Source organism: Heterocephalus glaber, unplaced genomic scaffold (genome assembly GCF_053883595.1).
Source record: "Heterocephalus glaber isolate CG9 unplaced genomic scaffold, H.glaber_assembly_v1.0 deba00000546, whole genome shotgun sequence".
Classification (NCBI taxonomy): domain Eukaryota; kingdom Metazoa; phylum Chordata; class Mammalia; order Rodentia; family Bathyergidae; genus Heterocephalus; species Heterocephalus glaber.
In genome coordinates this window covers 19,213,585-19,233,745 of record NW_028258147.1, presented here as the reverse complement: position 1 = coordinate 19,233,745, position 20,161 = coordinate 19,213,585, and the positions used below count along the sequence as shown (strand labels likewise).

Sequence of the window (20,161 nt, the reverse complement as noted above, 5' to 3'; positions counted from 1 at the left end):
GGGATAAGTATATTCAAAGTAAGGCAGAATATTTTGAGGGGGATTAGTGGTAATGTGTTTTTTATCATAATAATTTTTTAAAATTTAAACACTCACTGTAGTTTTCAATCACACCACATACTTAGTGTGGGCCAGTTGTATATATGATATAACATTGTCCTCAGAAGCCATACTATGAGAATTACTAGTTACATGACGGATTAAATTCAGCAAATTCTTTTTTATTATTATGTTTTTAATTATTACAAAATACTATCTCATCTTAGAGAAACTTTGAAAGATTAAAACCAGATATAATAGCAAAAAAACCCTCTTATTTACCTGAGCATTCACTAACATTTCCAAATCTCATTTTTTTTTCTACAAACTGGGAATAATATAGAGTTGTCATGAATTAAATGAAAACATTTAATCATAATAACCAGTCAACAAATATTAGAAACTATCTCTTCTCTTGGAAAAGAATCTCAGTGCAGATATGCTGAGTCTGCTCTGTACAGAGGAAGGAATTGTCTCTGTCTAATAAACTGCTTCTTCTCCTTCTTTGGTAAAAGATTTTATTTTCTAATAAATGTGGCGGATACTTTCCCTTTGTCTTGTTTACTCGCATTTTTTTGTTAGTGCATATAGATTAATGGGTTTCACTTGGGCAGATTTGTACTCGCACACAACATAGTTTAGTCATTTCTCTCCTACCACCACTCTTGCCCACCTCCTTTCTAGTTTTACATGTTTTTAGGGGGTAGGGGTAATGTGAATAATGTATTTTAATCACACTCAAAGCATGTGTACCAATCTTGGGTGTTTGTGGACCACTATTGCTAATCCTTTGATGACAGGTTAAGAATGTTCTTCTATTGTAATAATTTTTACTTCATCAGATTTCTTAAAAAGATCATCTTTAAAAAGTAAACATTGGGACATATCACAGTTGAATGAAGGAAAATCATAGGCCTTGATTTTTACATGGTGTCAGAGTGTGGTATCAGACTATAACTCCACAATAAGCAAAGAAGTTGCGTAGAAGCTTCATTAGTGCCTTGATTTTTCACATATTTACCACAACCTTACAAAAAACAAGTAAATGTATACCTCTGATCTAAATGGGCAAAAATAATCTAAAATGACAATAAATTTATTAATTTCACATACAAAATGCCAACCATACCATTTTTATATATTACACTGTTAGGACTTTGGGCAATAGGTCAAGAAACAAAATGTTCTAGAAAATAAACTTTTAAGTTGGTAAACATCATGTTCTTTTTCCAGAAGACATTTTATTGTGTTGAATCAAAGGTGGCTTTTTGGCATTGAACAGATCCAAGGAGTTATCCAAGTCCTCCTTCCCTAATCCTGAGCTTGACTGAATTGCTGCTGGCAAGTCATCAATTTGTTTGGATTTCACACTGTATTAGATATCTTCATATAGTTGCCATTTGCCACCACCGAGTAGTTGAGCTGATTATGCCCTGCCTTTCTGTTCGTCATTCTGTATTTAAACCTATGATGTTGTTTATGAAATCCTGAAAATGAATTGTGTTGGTGAACAGGAACCTAGAAAAGAATGCTATTAGAAAATGGGCCAAGTTTGCATCCTGACCTTTCCATGTGTTTGACTTTAGCAAGTCACCTTTGCCTCTCCTCTTTTGTGAAATGACAATAAGCCATATACCCAAGTAGACCTGAAACCCCAGGTCACATGGAGACAATGCAGACAGAAGTATTAGGTGACTATTATGTAAGCTAACTTGATTGCTTCCTCATTGCCTCCAAAAGGAACTTCTACAGGATTCACTAGGTGCAGATGACTCATATTTATATGTCATTATCCAAAACTTTACTTTTAATTCATTTCATTCAAAAGTGAAGCTACCTCTGGTTAACTTTTTATTAAATTGCCTTCTCTTTTAACTTTCTCCTTGCTTTTCATGTCATCTCTGTTCTCCCTAGCAGGCATATCAGAAGCTCAAATACTAAAGGCCATCCTAAGCTTCTCTTTCTCTCTGTCTTTCAAGTAACCATATCCAGTAAATTCTTCCCTTAATGTCCCTGAAATTTCTTCTTTTCTTTTTTGTTCCTTTTTCTCCTTTCTTCCCTCTTTCTTTCCTTTCTTCCTTTCTTCCTTCCTTCCAGCTTTCCTTCCTTCCAGCTTTCCTTCCTATTTTCTTTCCTCCTCCTTTTCCTCCTTCTCTACTCTATCCTCCTCCTCCTTCTTTTTCTGTTACTACTACTTTTCAAGTCTTGGCCCTACTGTCTCCACCTTGGTCTTTAGCAGCATCCTCCCTCATTAAGTCTCCTCACCTTTTCCCCGTCCTACTAACTGTTGTCAGATTCATCTTGACCAACTACTGCATTGACTGTGACTACACACTCTGCTCCCACTCTATGGAAAATAACATCTACTCTGGACTCAACCTGCCTTTCCAGCCTTGGCCATAGCAGTCTACTATTCCTGTGATAATAACTTCACCCTTGTTTTATTCCTGGGGCTTTGTGCACATTTCCAAGGCTCTTCTTCCTTCAGTTCCTAAGACTCACCACCCTATGAAGTCTTCTCAATACCTCACAACTTATAATGATCTAATTTCTTGAAGTAATTTTGCTAATTGTAATCAATTTTGAACTAACTTCTCCTTAACATTGTGTGTGCGTAGTTGTCTTCAAAAGCAACTAAATTATGTCATGGTTTTTACATTTCACTTGGTGCTTGGTATCCTTATCCATGTTGCTGGGTTTTACTTTAAGGCTAGAAATTTAATCATATCAATTTTGTTGTTCCTAGAGCAGTAATTCTCAGCCTTTGGAATGGTAAAGAAACACCGTAAAAGTAGGTTAAAATTCTTTTAGGCCCCACCATAGAGATATCAGATCAGAAGGGAGCCCACATATCTGTTACAGATGACTCCCATGGGATATTGCTGCTGCTGCCTTTAGGCTTCTTCCACAATACTGGCATATAAATCCAAGCTATATGTATGAATACTGTTTGTTTCTCCTCTCTTCTTCTGTTCCTACTCATTCTGTAACTTCTTTCTTTTAGATTGACTTTGAAGATGTGATTGCAGAACCAGAGGGGACACACAGTTTTGACGGCATCTGGAAGGCCAGCTTCACCACCTTCACTGTGACAAAATACTGGTTTTACCGCTTGCTCTCCACCCTCTTTGGCATCCCAATGGCACTCATCTGGGGCATTTACTTTGCCATTCTCTCTTTCCTGCACATCTGGGCAGTTGTACCATGCATTAAGAGCTTCCTAATTGAGATTCAGTGCATCAGCCGTGTCTATTCCATCTACGTCCACACCTTCTGTGACCCACTCTTTGAAGCTATTGGCAAAATATTCAGCAACATTCGCATCAACATGCAGAAAGAAATATAAATGACATTTCCAGGATAGAAGTATTCCTGATTTTTTTCCTTTTAATTTTCTTGGTGCCAATTCCAAGTTTTGAGTTGCTCATACAGCAACAGTTCATGAATGATTTATCTTGGTTCAGAACAAAGAAATCACTTTCTCAGTTTTCATAACTATTATTGGTCTCTTCTGAGCTATTTCATCTATTTTTGGTGGTCTGAATTTTTTAAACCCATTCCAATTTTTTCTTTTTTTTTTTTTTTTGCATGTGGATCATTGTTTAACTGGCTGAAATATGAACATTTTGTTGAAAGATAATTTGGGAGAAATATGAAAAACTGAGGAAGAGAAAAAAGCGAACCAATAACTTCAACAGCCTACCCTAAAATGTTGATCATTTTATAGAAAATGAAGATTCCAGGCTATGGCCATGGCTGTATAGGTATGTGGGAAGATTTTAAGCAAACATTTCCCCTGTCATCTGAGGAGTTAGTGAATTGCTGCCATTTTCCTTAATAGTCCAATGTGATCTAGTGATCCTTATGAAGTTAGAAAGCATAATCTTCTGCATTCACATGACCCCACTAATGCCTTACTCTTCTTAAAATTTTAACAAAAACTATGACATTTTCTGTGCCTGAATATGTTATATAGACAATGAGACCTAAGTGCCTTCCTATTTTTCACACTTGCCTTTTCAAACAGGATCTAACTCATCAACTTTCATTAAGTCAATAGCTTCCTTGAAGACCAGAATTAGGAAATCAGTTACCTAGCTCCCTATACTTCTTTCTGACTCTGAGATACAGAATCTGGTGAAGCTCATGTCTGCATTTGATCATGTAATACCTTTATCCATGTTGATTATGGCCAACATCAGCCCAATGAAATAAATTAAAGTGGACGAATGGGGCTGAGCCCTCTCTGGGCTGGCAGGAGTGGAAGCCAACTTTTCCTGCCTCTCATCAGTGGAGTGAGGGCAATATGTTTATGCAGCTTCATTTATTTTCAAGAATAATCACGCTTTCCTGAATCCAAACTAATCCATCACAGGGGTGGTTTAGTGGCTCAACATTGTGTTCCCTTTTCAGTTGATTGGTGGGCCTCCAGGGAAGAGCTGTCAAAATGAGGCCATTGTGTGAGACTGTCAGAGTTGTTGTAAACATGACCCCTTCTAAGTGGAGCACACGCAAGCATCTGTTATGCTGTGACACTTGGCCCCTCCCACTGCCAGGATCCTTGGACCTAATCCAAGCATCATTTGCTCAGAGAGATGTGGGAGGAGGCAGTAATAAAAGATTGAAGTAATTTTGCTGGAATAAGTTCAAGTTCTTCTGAACTCAAACTGAGGAATTTCACCTGTAAACCTGAGTCATACAGAAAGCTGCCTGGTACATCCAAAAGCTTTTTATTCCTCTTGCTCATATTGTGATTGTGCCCTTGGAAACTTTCTTTTTAACCTCCAGTTATGCTTTTATTTTTATTTTCATACACTTATGGGAACTCTGCTTGATTTTTTTTGCCTCCTCTGGTTTCCCTGACATTTTACCAATCTATTACCTACTTTGGTTGTTTGCATTTAAAATAGACACTGGCACGGACATAGTTTTACTTTCAAACTGTGTTCATAACCGAAAATGTACTATACTGTGTGCTTTTTTAAGTGTAAAGATATTTTTATCTTTATATTAAAAATCACTTGGGAAATGACTTTATGATTCAGTCTGTACAATATGTATCCCAAGACATGTCTGTTGTACCTAGTTTCTTAGTTTCTCATGCAAGTCAATTGCTGGTCCAAAAGATTGCTGAAATTTTATATGCTTACTGATACATTTTACACTTTTTTATCTGCATGTCCTATAAAGGTTATAAATCTGCACAATAAAAATGTTTAAAGATTAAGCAGTCTGCTTTATTTTCCCCCAGACAGGTTATTTATGTGTCAGTAAGTGTGTCTGTTTGTGTATATGAGCATGTATACAGTGTGTGAGTGTGTGTGCGTGTGTGTGTGTATGTACATCTTTGCAGTGTGTTTGGGGTAGGGTAGGTAATAATTTTCTATTTCCAATTCTTCCAAAATCATTTGGAGGAGAGTATCTTCCTGAGGTCATTTCCATTCATGAGTCATGTCAGATAAACTGTAATAATAGTTTTTTGTAGTTTGTTTTATTGTCTAGTATGAGCCCCCAACAAGTTTGTGTGATACATATTAATACCGTCATTTGACTAATGACACAATTTGCATCCAAGAGGTAGTGCCTTGGACTTAGCCATGATTTAACTAGGATTTTTAATAGGTAATACTTTATTTTTGTCCTTGGATAAGTTTATATTCAGCACTTCTGTATTAGTCAAAGTTGTCTTGACAAATAAAACCAAGAGAGAGAGAGAATAAAAAATAGCAAGAGGTTTATTATAAGGACTTCACAATTATGGAAGCTGACAAGTTCTAACACCTGCAGAGTGATCCATCAAGCTGGAGACCCAGGAGAGCCAAGATGCAATTCCAGGCCATGGCTAGTCTGATGAAGATCCAAGAAAATCTAGTACACATTTCACTTTGAACCCAATGACAGGAAAAAAGTGTTCCAGTTAGCAGCCAGTCAAGCAGAAGGAGTTCTGTCTGACTTGGGGGAGGATCAGCTTTTGTTTTATTCAAACCTTCAACTGATTAGAAGAATGAAGCCGACCCACATTAGGGAGTGCTTTCTGCTTTACTCAGTGTACCAATTTAAATGTTAATCTCACCCCAAAAGAGCCTCAGCAAAAGACTCAGAATAATGTTGGACCAAACATCTAATGGTCCAGTCAAGTTGATGTATAAAATTAACCATCTCCATCACAGTTTCCAAACCAAATTTTGCAAAGAAGATCTAATTTCTCCAGCCCTGAAATTCATTTCATGCTATTTATAGAGTTGCTTGCTTTGCTGAGGTTCCAAGAAGCACTAAAACTACTTAGCTAGCAACTCTGGGGTTTTCCCCCTGCAAATCTGCTTCCAGTGTGCACGTGGAGAGCACCTCTAATCACGGCAGCATTTGAGATCCTGGCTGAAGTTGCACCACCAATTCAAGCAGAATAAGTGAAGTGCCTTTAGACAAAGATTGCCTTTCTTTTGGTTTTATTATTTGAATTTCTAAATGAGTGCATATTAACAAAATCAGGGCTTTATTTGAATTTTGGTTCAGCTATACACATGAAACCGTTCCATCTCTGGACATACAAATGGATACATATGTGGCATTGGAGGACTTTGACTCCATATTACCATTAAACAGCTTCATACATCATACACTGAGCAAATGCTACTCACATAGTAATATGCATTCACCCCGTGGGCTGGGGCTCTCTCTGAAGAGCTGACTCACACCTTCCCTGATATGAGTGTTGATATTCAAATATTCTGGTTTTTAAATTATCCATATTTATAAAATTAGAATAGGAGGAGAAGAAAAAGACACCCTTTACACAACACAAAAGAATAGAATCATAAAAGATTAATATTTATGAATATATTAAAGATGGTAGACTTCTATGTCTCAAAACAGGAAAAACAAAAACAAGTGATAAAAGTGTTAAAAGAAAGCATTTGTTAGATATAGGCAGACATAGCATTGTGAGGTTGGACACCCTTCCTATAAATCAGTGATTTTCATCAGTTTATAAGAGCAATATTAATTTTAAAGGTAGAATGTTTTCATTCATATTGTAATTGCCGTCAATATTGCTGACCATTACTTATTCTCAGTTGAAACTCACTTTGCTTTCTTTTTGTCAGCATTACCACTAACTTCATGTTTTTGGTGTTTTCAGCTCCCAGATCCAGGGTCTGGACTCCATGGATTCATAACCTTGGCTTTGTAAATTACTGGCTGGGTAACTCTGGGGAAATTGTGTGACTCCTCTGAGGCTCAGTTTCCAAATCTGTGAAGTTGGGATGACAATGATGGTGCACACAATATGAGGTTATTGAGAGGGTTGCATATTCTAGCATATTTGAAATGTATGGACTTGAGACCCAAAGAATATTACAAGTTTTAACTCCCATTACTTAACTATTGCTGAAGTTTAATGTGGCTTACCTAGGCCACACTAGAGAAGAAGAGATGTCTTGAGCCACATACAAAATATCTAATATACTTAATATGTATAAAATTTCCTTTATATTATTATGTTTTTATTATAACATTTAAAAGGGTAACATAAAAACTAGTGGCATAGTTGGCCTTTTTGTGAAATGAATGCATCAGTATCTGGTTTAATGGAAGTATTTGCAATTCTTAGTGAGTTCTCAAGATGCTGGTGAGAACTATTTTATCTAATTTTACTCTTACATGCTTCATGCTTGAAAATAGTTGTTCACAAAGATACGTACTGCCAAAAAATCATGACACAAATAAGGCATGACTGTGAAGCAAGGGAAAATCTTCTCTAGGAAGATAGGTCTTTTAAAAAGTCTAATAGGGGGCTGGGATTTAGTTCAGTGGCGCTGCTGCCTGCCCCGCAAGCGCAAAGACCTGAATTTGATCCCCAGTACCAAAAAAAAAAGGTCTAATAGAGACATGATCAAATTTTTCAGTGAGTTGAATGTCTGACTGCAATTCTAAAAATTAACAATAAGCACTCATTTATTTTTCTAGTATTAGCAATCTTATATATGTAATTAGAACAATATCATAAGCAAAAAAACATTTGGTATATTTTTGTAATTTTTGTACTACAGCTGCTAAGAAACATTAACTTCTGTTAACTTATTAAATTATTTTATGAAACCAAACAACAAGCAAGCCCAAGTTTAATAAACTAATAAAACTTCCATATCTTTAGTAACAATAAACACCTGTCTTCAGAGGCTCACACAGATAGGTAGAGTTGAGATACTATTATTGGTAATTGCTGCATTTTACTTGCCAAGTTGCACAAGTGCGTGTAACATCTGACTCATCCAACTTTTAATCTGACTATGTGTGGTGGACACAGGCGGCAGAGTTACTGCTGCTCTATGCCCTCTGTTGTCACTTCCATAGTCCAAGATCAAGCATCACAAGGTCAAGTCATGGAAAAAAATCGCTAAAAATGATATAATAAAGCTAAAAGTTTACTATCTTGTGCAGCCACATTATAAGGGTCCTGGGCTGCCATTGGACACAGCTGACTTACAGGTTTAAGTTTTTATAACATAAAAAGTTTCATAATAGGGTATATTCTGTCACACAGTTTAATGGCTTTCAAGAGTATAAAATTACTCAGTGGTAAAATGTACAAACTCCAGGTCAGATTATTTCAGTGATGGAGAGAAACATGCACTTTTTTAAATGAACCATAATATTTTTATTTATTTAGTAAAACAATTTTAAATTCTAATAGAATCAGATTGTGTACAGACACTGATAGAACTATTTTACCATTAAGATTCGAAACTATTTTTTTCCTCTAGGAATCTATTCTTTATTTGTCTTTCATATCCACTCTCAAATCTTCTAATTGCTTGAACAATAACAAATTACTCTAGGGATTATTCATTATCCAATTTACAGGAGCCAATGGTAGATTCTCTTTTCAAGGAGGAGAACTCTCTTCTCTTCCCACAATGTACAACAATCTACTTATATGTTCTTCCATCTTCCCTTCTTCTGTTAAAATGAATGATTCCCATTCCCACCAATAACCATCCTGTTCATGCATGTTCTGTGTCTCATCCCTTGTTTTCCCAAGATCTCTGCTTTCCTGGTTATTTCCTTTAATTCCTTCACTAATAACTCCTCCCTATTTGCTGGGATCGTTCCCATCAGCCTGCAAATATCAGATATATCTCTTTCTCATTTAAACCTTTTCCTCCTTTATGGAAAGACATTACCTGTTCCGGGATAGGCAGAAACAATATTTCCAAAATGGCCACATTACCAAAACTGATATATAAGTTTAATGCAGTCCCAATCAACGTATCAATAGCATTCTTCAGAGAACTAGAAAACACAATCTCAAAATTTAAATGGAAGCAGAAGAGACCCAGAAAAGGCAAAGCCATCCTAAGCAAAAAGAGCAAAGCAGGAGGCACTGCCATCCCAGCTTTCATTATACTACAAAGTTACAATAATAAAAACAGCATTGTACTGACACAAAAATAGACATATTGACCAATGGAATAGAATTGAAGATGCAAAAACAACCGCATGCATCTTTGGCTGTCTGAATTTTTAAAAAGGGGCCCCCTACAAATACACTGAAGAAAAGTTGGCCTCTTTAAAAAATGGTACAGGAGAATCTAGTTATCCACATACAGAAGAATGAGTCTAAACCCACACCTCTCACCTTGTACTAAAATAAAATCAAAATAGATCAAAGACTTAGATATGAAAACAGAAACAATGAATCTGCTGGAAGATAAAATTGGTAAAACTCTTGAAAACATAGGCTTAAGCAAGAACTTTCTGAACAGAATCCCAATTGCACAAGAAATAACACCAACAATCAACAAATGGGATTATATCAAATTAAAAACTTCTGCACAGCAAAGAAAACAGCCAACAGAGTGAAGAGACAACTTACACAATAGGAAAATATTGCCAGCTAGTCCTTGGAGAGAGGACTAGCCAAAAAAGTTAGACCTCCCTCCAAAATGCTAAAAGAACCAATGAAAAATGAGCAATTGAAATGAATAGACACTTCTCTACGGAAGAAGTACAAATAGCCAATAAGTACATGAAAAAATGTTCAGCATCTTTGGCCATTAGAAATTAAAATAGCACTGAGATTCCATCATACTACAGTAGAAATGGTTATCATAAAGGACTCAAAAAAATGCTGGCAAGGATGTGGGGGAAAAGGAACCTTTCTACATTGTTGGTGGGAACGTAAACTGGTACAACCACTATGAAAATCACGTGAAGATTCTTCAAAACACTAAAAATAATTCCATTTTACCCAACTATACCTCTTCTGGGTATCGTCCCAAAAGAGTTAAAGGCAACATATTATAGTGATGCATGCATAGTCATGCTTATAATAACACAACTCATAGGAGCTGAACTCCGTAGCAGCCTATACACCCATCAATAGATGAATGGATAGAGAATATGGCATATATATACACACAGTGGAGTACCACTCAATCATAAAGAAGGATAAATTTAAGTAATTTGTAGGAAAATAGATGGATCTTGAAATCACGATGCTAAGTGAAATAAATCAGGCATAAAAGGTTAGTTATCACATGGTTTCTCTTACATGAGAAACACAAAATATAAATAATTTAAAGAGCAAAATAAAGGATGACAGGAAACAGGGAGGCAAACTTTGCAAAGATGGGAAGGAGTCTTGGGAAAGGGGAAGAGGGTAAAATGGAGGGGGGAAAGGAAGGTTAAAAAAAAACAATATGTGATATGCATATATTCCAGTTCTCTACAATGAATCCAATCATTATGTGTCACAAGCATATACCAATAATAAAAAATAAAAATAAATTTAAAATTCTCGTTTGACCTCAGATCATCCTCCAATCATTAACTTCTTTCTCTTTCTTTTATACTCAAACTTCTCAAAATTATCTGAAGAAATTACCTAAACATCATCAAATTTGCTTGGGTATCATTATATTTTTTAAGACAAATAGGTTTTTAAAATAATTTTTCACTTCAGATGCTAGACATAGGTATAGTCATTAATCAGTATCATCATTGGTCCATGTAGGGCTATTTTTTATTTTATATATTTAGTTAGGTTACCACTAATACCTATGAATTCATCACCAATCAAAGAACTAGAACAGAAACATATATTTGTTTATATATGAATATATATAATCCTTATTTATATATAAAGACACATACATATATATAGAGAGAGAGTGCATGCTCTATATAATATGTATTAACGCTATTCAGTGCATCCTTGCTTAGAAAAATATCGTTCTGATGAATCTTTTTATGGTTATGTGGTGAGTCTTTCTATCTGTAATGAATGGTTTTGTCTAAAAGTTTATTTTGCTAGATATCTATGTTGCTGTACCAGCTTACTTAAGGTCAGCACTTGCCTGGTGTGTTTTTCCCCAAGCTTTTCTCCCAGAGCTGCCATGCAGAGCAGTGAGCAATACACCATTCGACTACCCACTATCTAACCCAGAGTGCCACTCAAGTAGACAGCTCTAAGCCCCCTTCTTCTCTTTCTGTACATCTGATTTCTAGACTATCTCATCTCCTTTTTAGTTTCTAAGATATCTCTGACATATTCCATTCAAAACTATACTGTAGATGATTCCTCCCACTTGCAAAGTACTCTATATCATTTGAAACTGATCAACCATCTATACAGTTAACCAAGCCCAAAACATAGGAATCCCCCTAGAACCTTCTCTTTCTTCAATCCCTATAGCCATCCTTGAGCAGATTCTGTCAGTTCCTTTCTCATATCTTGCTTTAGCAATCATGCCTCACTTCTACTGCCACTTCATCAGTGTGAGCAATCATCATCTAAATCCTAGTCATTCTGTGTTCACTCTTGCCCCATCCAATTCAACTGGCCAATTTACTATACAGAATACAAATTGTCACACACACACTCACGCACGCACACTAAAGTTGAACACTTACCTCCTATGACTTCTATGCACTCAGTATAAAATAGAATCCCCTTCCCAAGGCCTAGAAAACCTGACATGACCCAGGCCTGCCTGTCTCTGTGGCCTCACCTTGTCCCATCTTGTCATCCCACCACCTCCCTGTGTGCTCCAGACGCTGACTTTCTCACACTCCCAAGAGCAGGCTCTGACATCTGTGGTCACAGGACTTTGTGCAGCTGTTCCCTCTGACTGAGATGCTCTTCACCTTCCTGTCTACTTCCTCTCTACTTCCTTCTCATCCCATAGGTCTCAGACTCAATGTCACCCCTCAAAGAAGTCTTCTATGTCTTTCATGACATGGAAAAGGAAACATGTCCTTCCTTCTTAACCTCTATCTTAGCTTCTTGACTTTTTCCTTTATAGCATACGTCAATTATTTTATTTGACTGTGTGCAATTTTTTGTCTTTCTCCCCCTTTAGGATTTAAATTCCATGAAGCAGAAATTGTATCATAATAGTTAATTAATGATTGTTGGATGGATGCATGGATGGATGGTCAGATCATCCTTGGGACCATGAAAGTGTGAGCTTCCAAAATTTCTGACTTACCCCTAATACTGTCATGAAGAAAGTTGCCCAACCAATTTTGAAATAAATTACAGCACTGCCAACAACATGGTGCAATTTGTGTTTTCCTTCCACTTCACTTTGTTTCTCCCTGATTCTATTCTCCATCAACATTTTCTCTATTGTACCCATTTCAACATTGTGTTATATCAAAGCATGAGTTTCTCTCATGAAAATTTTAACAAGGACTACCATGGATGTTTCATATAGATATTTTTCTTACTTGAATAATAGCAAACACATGTTGAACAGCTATTAAGGAAAAAGATGTTTTCCCAGCAGCTGTTGACTTCATCAATTTCACTATGCAGTGAGTCATTCTAACTTCCACAGAGCTAGAAAGTTATACTTAAGAAAGTAGGGAATTTTTTATTGTGGTGAGGAAGGAATAGGAAGAGTTAGACATGGAGAAAGTTAAAAATAAAATCAGCTTGAAGTAGAGATCTGATACTATAGAAAGCTGAGTAATGTATATGTCGAAGGAGGAAAAGACTGTACAGTGTACCTAGTGCTTTAACAGGACAACTGAAAAGTTTGTGGAAACTGGCATAAAGGATAGGGTTTTCACAACAGGAAGAAGTCAGTCACCTTTTTTCAAAAAGAAAAAATGCAACAGCTGCCAGTTTGAGCTACTCTATAAATGGTCAATAAAGAAGCCTATTTCTCTCCTTTGGTTGAATTACCATGAGGCCAACTAGTAAGGAGATAACTATGCCAGACACTAGTCAATATTCTTTTTGAGAGGCTATTTCTTAAATCCCCTAACATATTTTACAACCTCTTGGAGAAAGTGGGACTTAATTACTTGCCAACTCTAAAACAGAAAGGTGTGCTGACTATGTAACACAAGCAAGCACTTTGTGATGTGCATAGCACATCACATACACTAATGGGTGTAACTCCTTGACAGACACTATGCATTTTTACAATGAATTTTCTCTTTGTCTTATTGCCTTCCATGAATTACTTCAAAATGCTATTATCTTCCATTTGTTGAGTACATATAGTAAACCAGACAATATGCTCAGCATTTTACAACTATTTCTCACAGCCCTGTGTCCTATATGCTATTATATAGGTCAAGTAAATACCATTGTTCTGTTTCAGAGGTCAGGAAATAGAAGCACATAGAAGTTAGATTACTTGCTGAAAGTCCTAATGAAGTGAACAAGCATAATTTTTAGCTTTCCAGGTCTTCCTTATAGAGAAACACGCTATCTGCTTAAAAGGTGCAAAATGTGGTACCAATATTATAACATTGTGAGTCATCAGTTGAGAAAAAAGAAGAAATAGGTTAAAGTCATGTAAATAATGTATCATTTAGTCTAATATTCTTTCAGTGAAGTTGTTCACCATTTTTGCTTAACAGGGATTTATGGAGCAACTATTTGGCATTACATGGAATAGGAAAATAAGATGAAAATCAGTAAGTAGGCTGCTGTCTTCATGGTCAGTAGGGCAACCACAAAGACAACTTCAAGATGAGATTAATAGTTCGATATTTTCTACTGAAGAAATGACATCTTATAAAACAGGAATAATTGACAACACATTTTATAGATTAATGCACTGGCTTTAAAATTGTGCCCTCCACAATACCCTAAAATGGCAGATGTGGAGTAAGGTGAAGATCAAAGGAATGGTGTCTAGCACTTTCCCTCAAACAGACAAATTTTGGTTTAATTTATTTTAATATTAACTTTTAGCATTACATTCTGTTTGACTAAATAGTTTCATCATCAAGAAAATTGAAAAACCATTGATTGGCTTAATGAAATAAACATATTTTATACCAATTTAGATCATAAATATGATGGTGCTTGCTTTTGTGATTACCACTCAAATTTGTCCTGATAGTATTTTTTGAAAGATCCAGGCTTAATGAACTAGATGACCAAACACAGGAAATATCTATCAAAACCATGAGAAAATGCCAATTAAAATATATGATAGTCTTGCAAACTCTCACATTCTTGTTCTAACTGAAATGAGTAATGGCTTGAATAGGAAGAGTAGGAAAAACGTAGCGGTGTCATTTACATTCCTGAGGAAGAAATAAATTTAACAGTGATGTTATTGGCATTCAGAAAAATATCTGGGATACTGTCAAGTATTTCTCAGGCACATTACAAATGAAATAGTGGCCTTTAGTCTCTACACTAAACTAGAACAATTTCTTTAGAACTTACTTCATTTTGAAATTTCAATGTCAAACAATAGTAAAAGCAGGAACAAGCCACTGTTTAGCAGAAAAAACTTTGAGTTTAGAAGCAGGAGCCTATGATCAAATCCTCAGCCAATTTAAAAACCAGTTGTATGACCTTGAATAAATCATATAACTGACTCTATTCTCTATATCAGCAGGCAAAATGCCTCCTACCTCATTAGACTGTGGTGGGATTGAAAATGTGAAAATGCCTAAAACTGAACCAGACTTCATGGGAACAAGAAAGTTTTAGGCAGCTCCTCGATCCATGACTTTATCTCACTCTTTCTAATGGCCCAGAGCCATTTACCTGCTTTTCTTTACACATCCAAGTCTTTCTCTTGCCTCTCTTTGTGGACTAGATTTCTTCTTGTGCTCATCAATATGAATCAAGTTTAAAATTCCTCAAATCAAGCTGAATGCAGTGGTGCATCCCTGTACTTCCAGCACTTAGGGAGACTGAGGCAGCAGGATTGCAAGTTCAAATCCCACCTCAGCAACTTAATGAGACCTTGTCTCAAAATAAGGAGTTGGGAATGTAGCTCAATAGAGTGCCCCTGGATTCATTCCCCAGTATTACCAAAAACAAACAAAATAAAAATCCTCAAATCTACCTGAACTTTTACCTCAAAGACATCATTGATTGGCTTCCATTTCTGTGTTTGTATCCAGGAAATCCAAGGGACATCTGATTTGTTCAGACTACACTATAAATTGACTCCTTCTCCATGTATTGTCCATCCTGATTCGCGTCGGTGACAGATATGGGAGCCAAGTCACCTGGCTTGATGGGACAGCCATTCAAGGTGGTGTGAGAGGATAGAGAAGTTAATTAGGAAAAGGGATGCGACAGGCAAAGTGGCAAACATGTCTATTCGGCCTAAATATCCACAACACTCTAGTTGTCCAACCTCTCCTACATTCATGTTCTCCTATAACCCCATGAGACAGAAAGGGAGGCTACTCATAATCCCATTTTACAGACGGGAGGAATGAAGCGTGAAGGATTAATGATCTACCCAGGGTCACTTGCTGAGTCACTAGTAGAACAAGAAACAACTCCAGGTTGAGAACTTACACTGCCTGATCCCTCTCTAACAATTAAGACTGGTGGGCCAGGGATGAAGCTCAGTGGCGCCACCACCTGCCTCGCAAGCACAAGGTCCCGAGTTCAATCCCAAGGACCAAAAAAAAAAAAAAAACCAACCAAACTATTAAGACTGGAAAATTTTCAAACATACAGAAAGTATAATAAATGCTGTATCTGTATCGATTGTAGGGGCAAAGCTACAGGCACAGAGAGAGAAGTAACTATCCAAGGTCACTAAAGGAAGAGAATAAACCATCTTAAAATAGACTTTGGCTTCAACAGAGTCATGGTTTCACTCCTAGGCAACTTCCTCCCTTACAATAATACTAATGCCAGAAAAGAAGGGACCTGAGGGTTAAATCCTTGGCCCCAGTGGCAACAGCAAACTGCGCCTCAGTCAATAAATAGATGTTTCTTTCATACAAGGCTCAGAAAAAAAGGCTTTACCCACAATTAAATGAACTATCTTACTGTAATGGACATAACTATTTCATTATCTGTGTAATTTACATGAAACATGCGAAGGGAGAAGAGACACACAACAACTGCTGCCAGAAGTTTCAATAAAAGATTGCTGCTGGGAACCCTCAGAACTGTGGGGCCATTATGAAGCCTAAATATCTCCACCCCCTGACCCAGGCTGGGGGCTGGGTGCCAGAAGGGAGGTCCTCTCAGCTTTAAGCAGCAGAGTGCCGTGAGAAGCATCATTGGCAGGAAGTTTAATTGCCTATGATTAATGCTGCTAAGCAAATTTGGGAGTTGTCATGGTTCCCACCCGGTCCAAGCTCATTTCAAAAATAGAGCAAAGGGAGCCCAGCGCTTTGAGAATGTCAATGTGATTATCATTGCTTATTACATAATACAGTTATTAAAGTATTTTCTGTGTGTTCAAGAAACAGGCATATACACTGATAGAGAAGACTTGGACATAATTACGTTTTCCTCTTGCAACTTTCTCAGGCAGAGAGAGTTGCTCTGATCCCCAATTTTATCCTTATCCTGTTAAACTGTAAATTTTAGGTATTAGTGTATGCATATAATTTATCATAATGACTGTCACAATACATACTTGCTAAACTAAACTGATACTCTGTTACAGAATTCACCATTATATAGAACGTACCCTGTTATCACACTAACTTCTACTACAGGCACATGAAAATTACCAGTTTTTTAAGTGAAAGGACCAAGTCTAGTCCCTTTACATCTTTGTAACTCCGAAGCAGTGTTGTCCAACAGAACTCCTTGTGATAATGGAAATGCCTCATTATCAGAAATAGAAAGTGTTCTTTAAAAAGTTTCTTCAAGAATCTGTAAATGGGCTATCCAATAACCACTAACCCCTGTGACACATGATTACCTTCCTGTCAGAGCTGCAAGAGGCTAGGATGGCTCTATTCTTGCTAATGGAATGTTTCTGAATGAATGAATGAATGAATGAATGAATACACACGTCTTATCCCTCCATAAACTTCCATCCATCAAACAGCTCTCAGGTGGAGAGAGCTGGGGGCATATGATATGTACTTATTCACTTGGTTCTGTCAACACAAATGGATTACATTGTAAGGACCTTGTTTGTGCTAGTGCTGACCTTGTGTTTTTCCCAGCCACTCCCCTAAGGGGAAGAGTTCACATTGTGTTTCTAAAGGCGCCTGTGCAGTCATTATAAGAAATCCTCTCAAAAATGGAAGAAATGGAAAAGACAAGACCAGAAAGCAATTTGGGCAGCATCCTCCAAGACTGGGAAAACAGCAAAAGTGTGTGGGCTCCACAGCCACTGGCAGTCCACACCCCGACCCCTTGCATTACCCCAGGATGTGACAGGATCTCACAGGAAATAGCCCCCAGAGTTGCTAAGGAACTTTGGCAATGAGCCCGTGCTCCAGGATGGCAGCCCCACCAGATCCTCCATCCTTAAAGAATAGTACCGGTCTGAAGACAGCATTTCAACTGTGGTCTTTGGAGGCCAAATACATGCTTTCACATGGCACTGTAAAGGACTCCATCATGATAAAGCTTGACCTTTCCACTAGTTAGGCCCAATGAGCACTTGGAACATATTCAATTTATTTAGAAAAAGAAAAAAAATGTAATATTACTCACAGCCTGTGTTTTAAAGAAAAATTATATTGCTTTGCACTTTATGACTGTAATGCAAAGCAGAGCTGCCTTCCACTCCACATTTTTTAGAGACCATAATGAGGTGGAGTCACCCTTTGTCTCAGGCCCCATCTCCATAGCACTGGGAGGGCTGAGCAGGAGACCAGTCTGGTTGTAAGTAGACTAGGCTGTCTTCAGACAACAGTGTTTCTCTCCAGTTTTCTTAGATCATGGAAGAGTAAAAAAATTGTGTTGTATACAAGTTTTAGGTTCCTCTGGAAGATATTGATCATTTCCAGCTCCCAGGAACTGGTGAAAATTAAAATTCTCCTTCCCTGCAATTCCACTACCAGGTGATATACTATAGTGAGTGCACGTTTGAAACCAAATGTTCAAATACTTATAAAATCAGTCTGCAAAACAACTATGTGCCCTGACACAGAAAGTGCAGTGGAGTCCCACATAACACCACACAGGAATATATCACTCGAGGCCAAGGCATTAATTTCTTAACGAAGAGTGCAGCTAAACTTCTGCTCAGAGGTCAAGGTGCAAGTTCCTCTGTTTATTGACTAAAACCTTAATCCAAGAATGCCCCTGTGAAGATGACAGCCTGTGGTGCTCTCTCTAGATTCTTACTCACTGCTGTTCATTCAAGAGCAGAAATGCCCATAGAATATTTCCTGCTAATCCACGTAACTGGATCACCTTCACTTCACCAATAAACATTTATTTCCAGCATCCTTTATGTTGTCTGTCAAACTTTCACATGTGTGTTGTAGATAAGGTTATAATAGGAGGGCTACTTAGGATTCTTCAAATGCTGAGTGAGGATCTTTGGGGTGTATATTCCTTAATCAGCGATCACAAAAGTTAAATGTCCATTACTAAGCGTTCTCTAAAGTCTAACACACACACACACACACACAGACCTCTGTTAGTGCTAAAGGACTATAAAATAGTTTACAGAGAAAATCATCATACTGCTTTCCCTTCAAAACAGTTCTCCCTCAAAGTGGGTGACAGGTTTGAACTCTTGCTTTTTGCTGGATACAAGGCTTAACCATGGAGTGCAATGAGAGTGATTCCTCTCATTGTCTTTCCTCTAGTTCTTCCATACAAGCCATCTATGGAGCTGACTATAGAGAACCACGTGTGTGTGAAATCATTGTGAACACATAACACACACACACACACACACACACACACACACACACACACCCGGGAAGGCAGAACACATATGAACCATCCCTAAGAGCAAGTGCAGACCCTGGAGTAGTTTGCCAAGTCTTCAGAATCCTCTCATAATCTAGTTGCCTGTTTGTTCATTTGACACACCCCATCATTTCTTCTTCCTGGAATGGGAATACATATTAAAATCCACACACAGGTCCTAGTATATTGATTTTTTTTCTAGTATTTTGATTTTTTTTCTTACTTCTATGAGCAGAGCATGGTAACAAGTTGTATTTCTAGTAACAAAGATCATGGCATAGCTGTCATTGTGTAGCAGTGACCTATTGTGTCAGTCTGTTCAGACTGTTATAAGAAAAATATCAGAGACTGGGTGTTTTATAAGCAACAGACACTTATTTCTCATGGGTCTCGAAGCTGGTAAGGCCAACATAAGTCACCAGCAGACTGGATGTCTGGTAATGGACTTCTTCAAAGAACCTACTCAATTTTCTAAGCCCTCGAATGCAGAAGAGGGCACGAGGGAACTTTTGCAGGTCATTTTTATCAGAGTACTCTGATCCCATTCTTGAGGGCTCTGTTTGCATGACCTAATCAGCCTCCAAAATCCCCATCTCCTAATATTACCATCTTGGGGGGTAAAATTTCAACATATAAATTTGGGGAGGATTATAGAATTGTGAAATTGATCAGATAAAGACTTTCCTCTATTAATGAAAATGAGAAAAGAGAAGGGGAAGGGAGGGGAAGGGAGGGGAGGAGAAGAGAGGAGAGGAGAGGGGAGGGGAGGGGAGGGGAGGGGAGGGACATCTGAGTAGATCGCAGATAACAGGAGTAATAAGTTGATTTTTAATAAAAATCAGTTTCACTTTTATGAGAGTGTGTTTAGTGAGTTGTAATACAAAATATATTTCTTACTAAAGATAACATAAAAAATATTTAAAGCACTACCATAATTTACTTGGAAATAAATTTTCTTTGGTTCTCAAATAAAGTAAAAGAAAATTATCATGGGAAATG

The 20,161-nt window shown here is 37.3% G+C and overlaps 1 protein-coding gene across 2 annotated transcripts in view; it reads left to right on the top strand.

The window, feature by feature from the left end:
- Positions 1–5,266, top strand: part of Cav1 (caveolin 1) — a 36,804-nt gene extending 31,538 nt beyond the window's left edge. For both annotated transcript variants that reach the window (XM_004865265.4, XM_004865266.4), the window contains exon 3: positions 3,044–5,266. In XM_004865265.4, the coding sequence (XP_004865322.1) occupies positions 3,044–3,385 (342 nt within the window). In that variant the 3' untranslated portion in view covers positions 3,386–5,266. The remainder of the gene's footprint in view (positions 1–3,043) is intronic.
- The last annotated feature ends 14,895 nt before the right edge of the window (positions 5,267–20,161 follow it).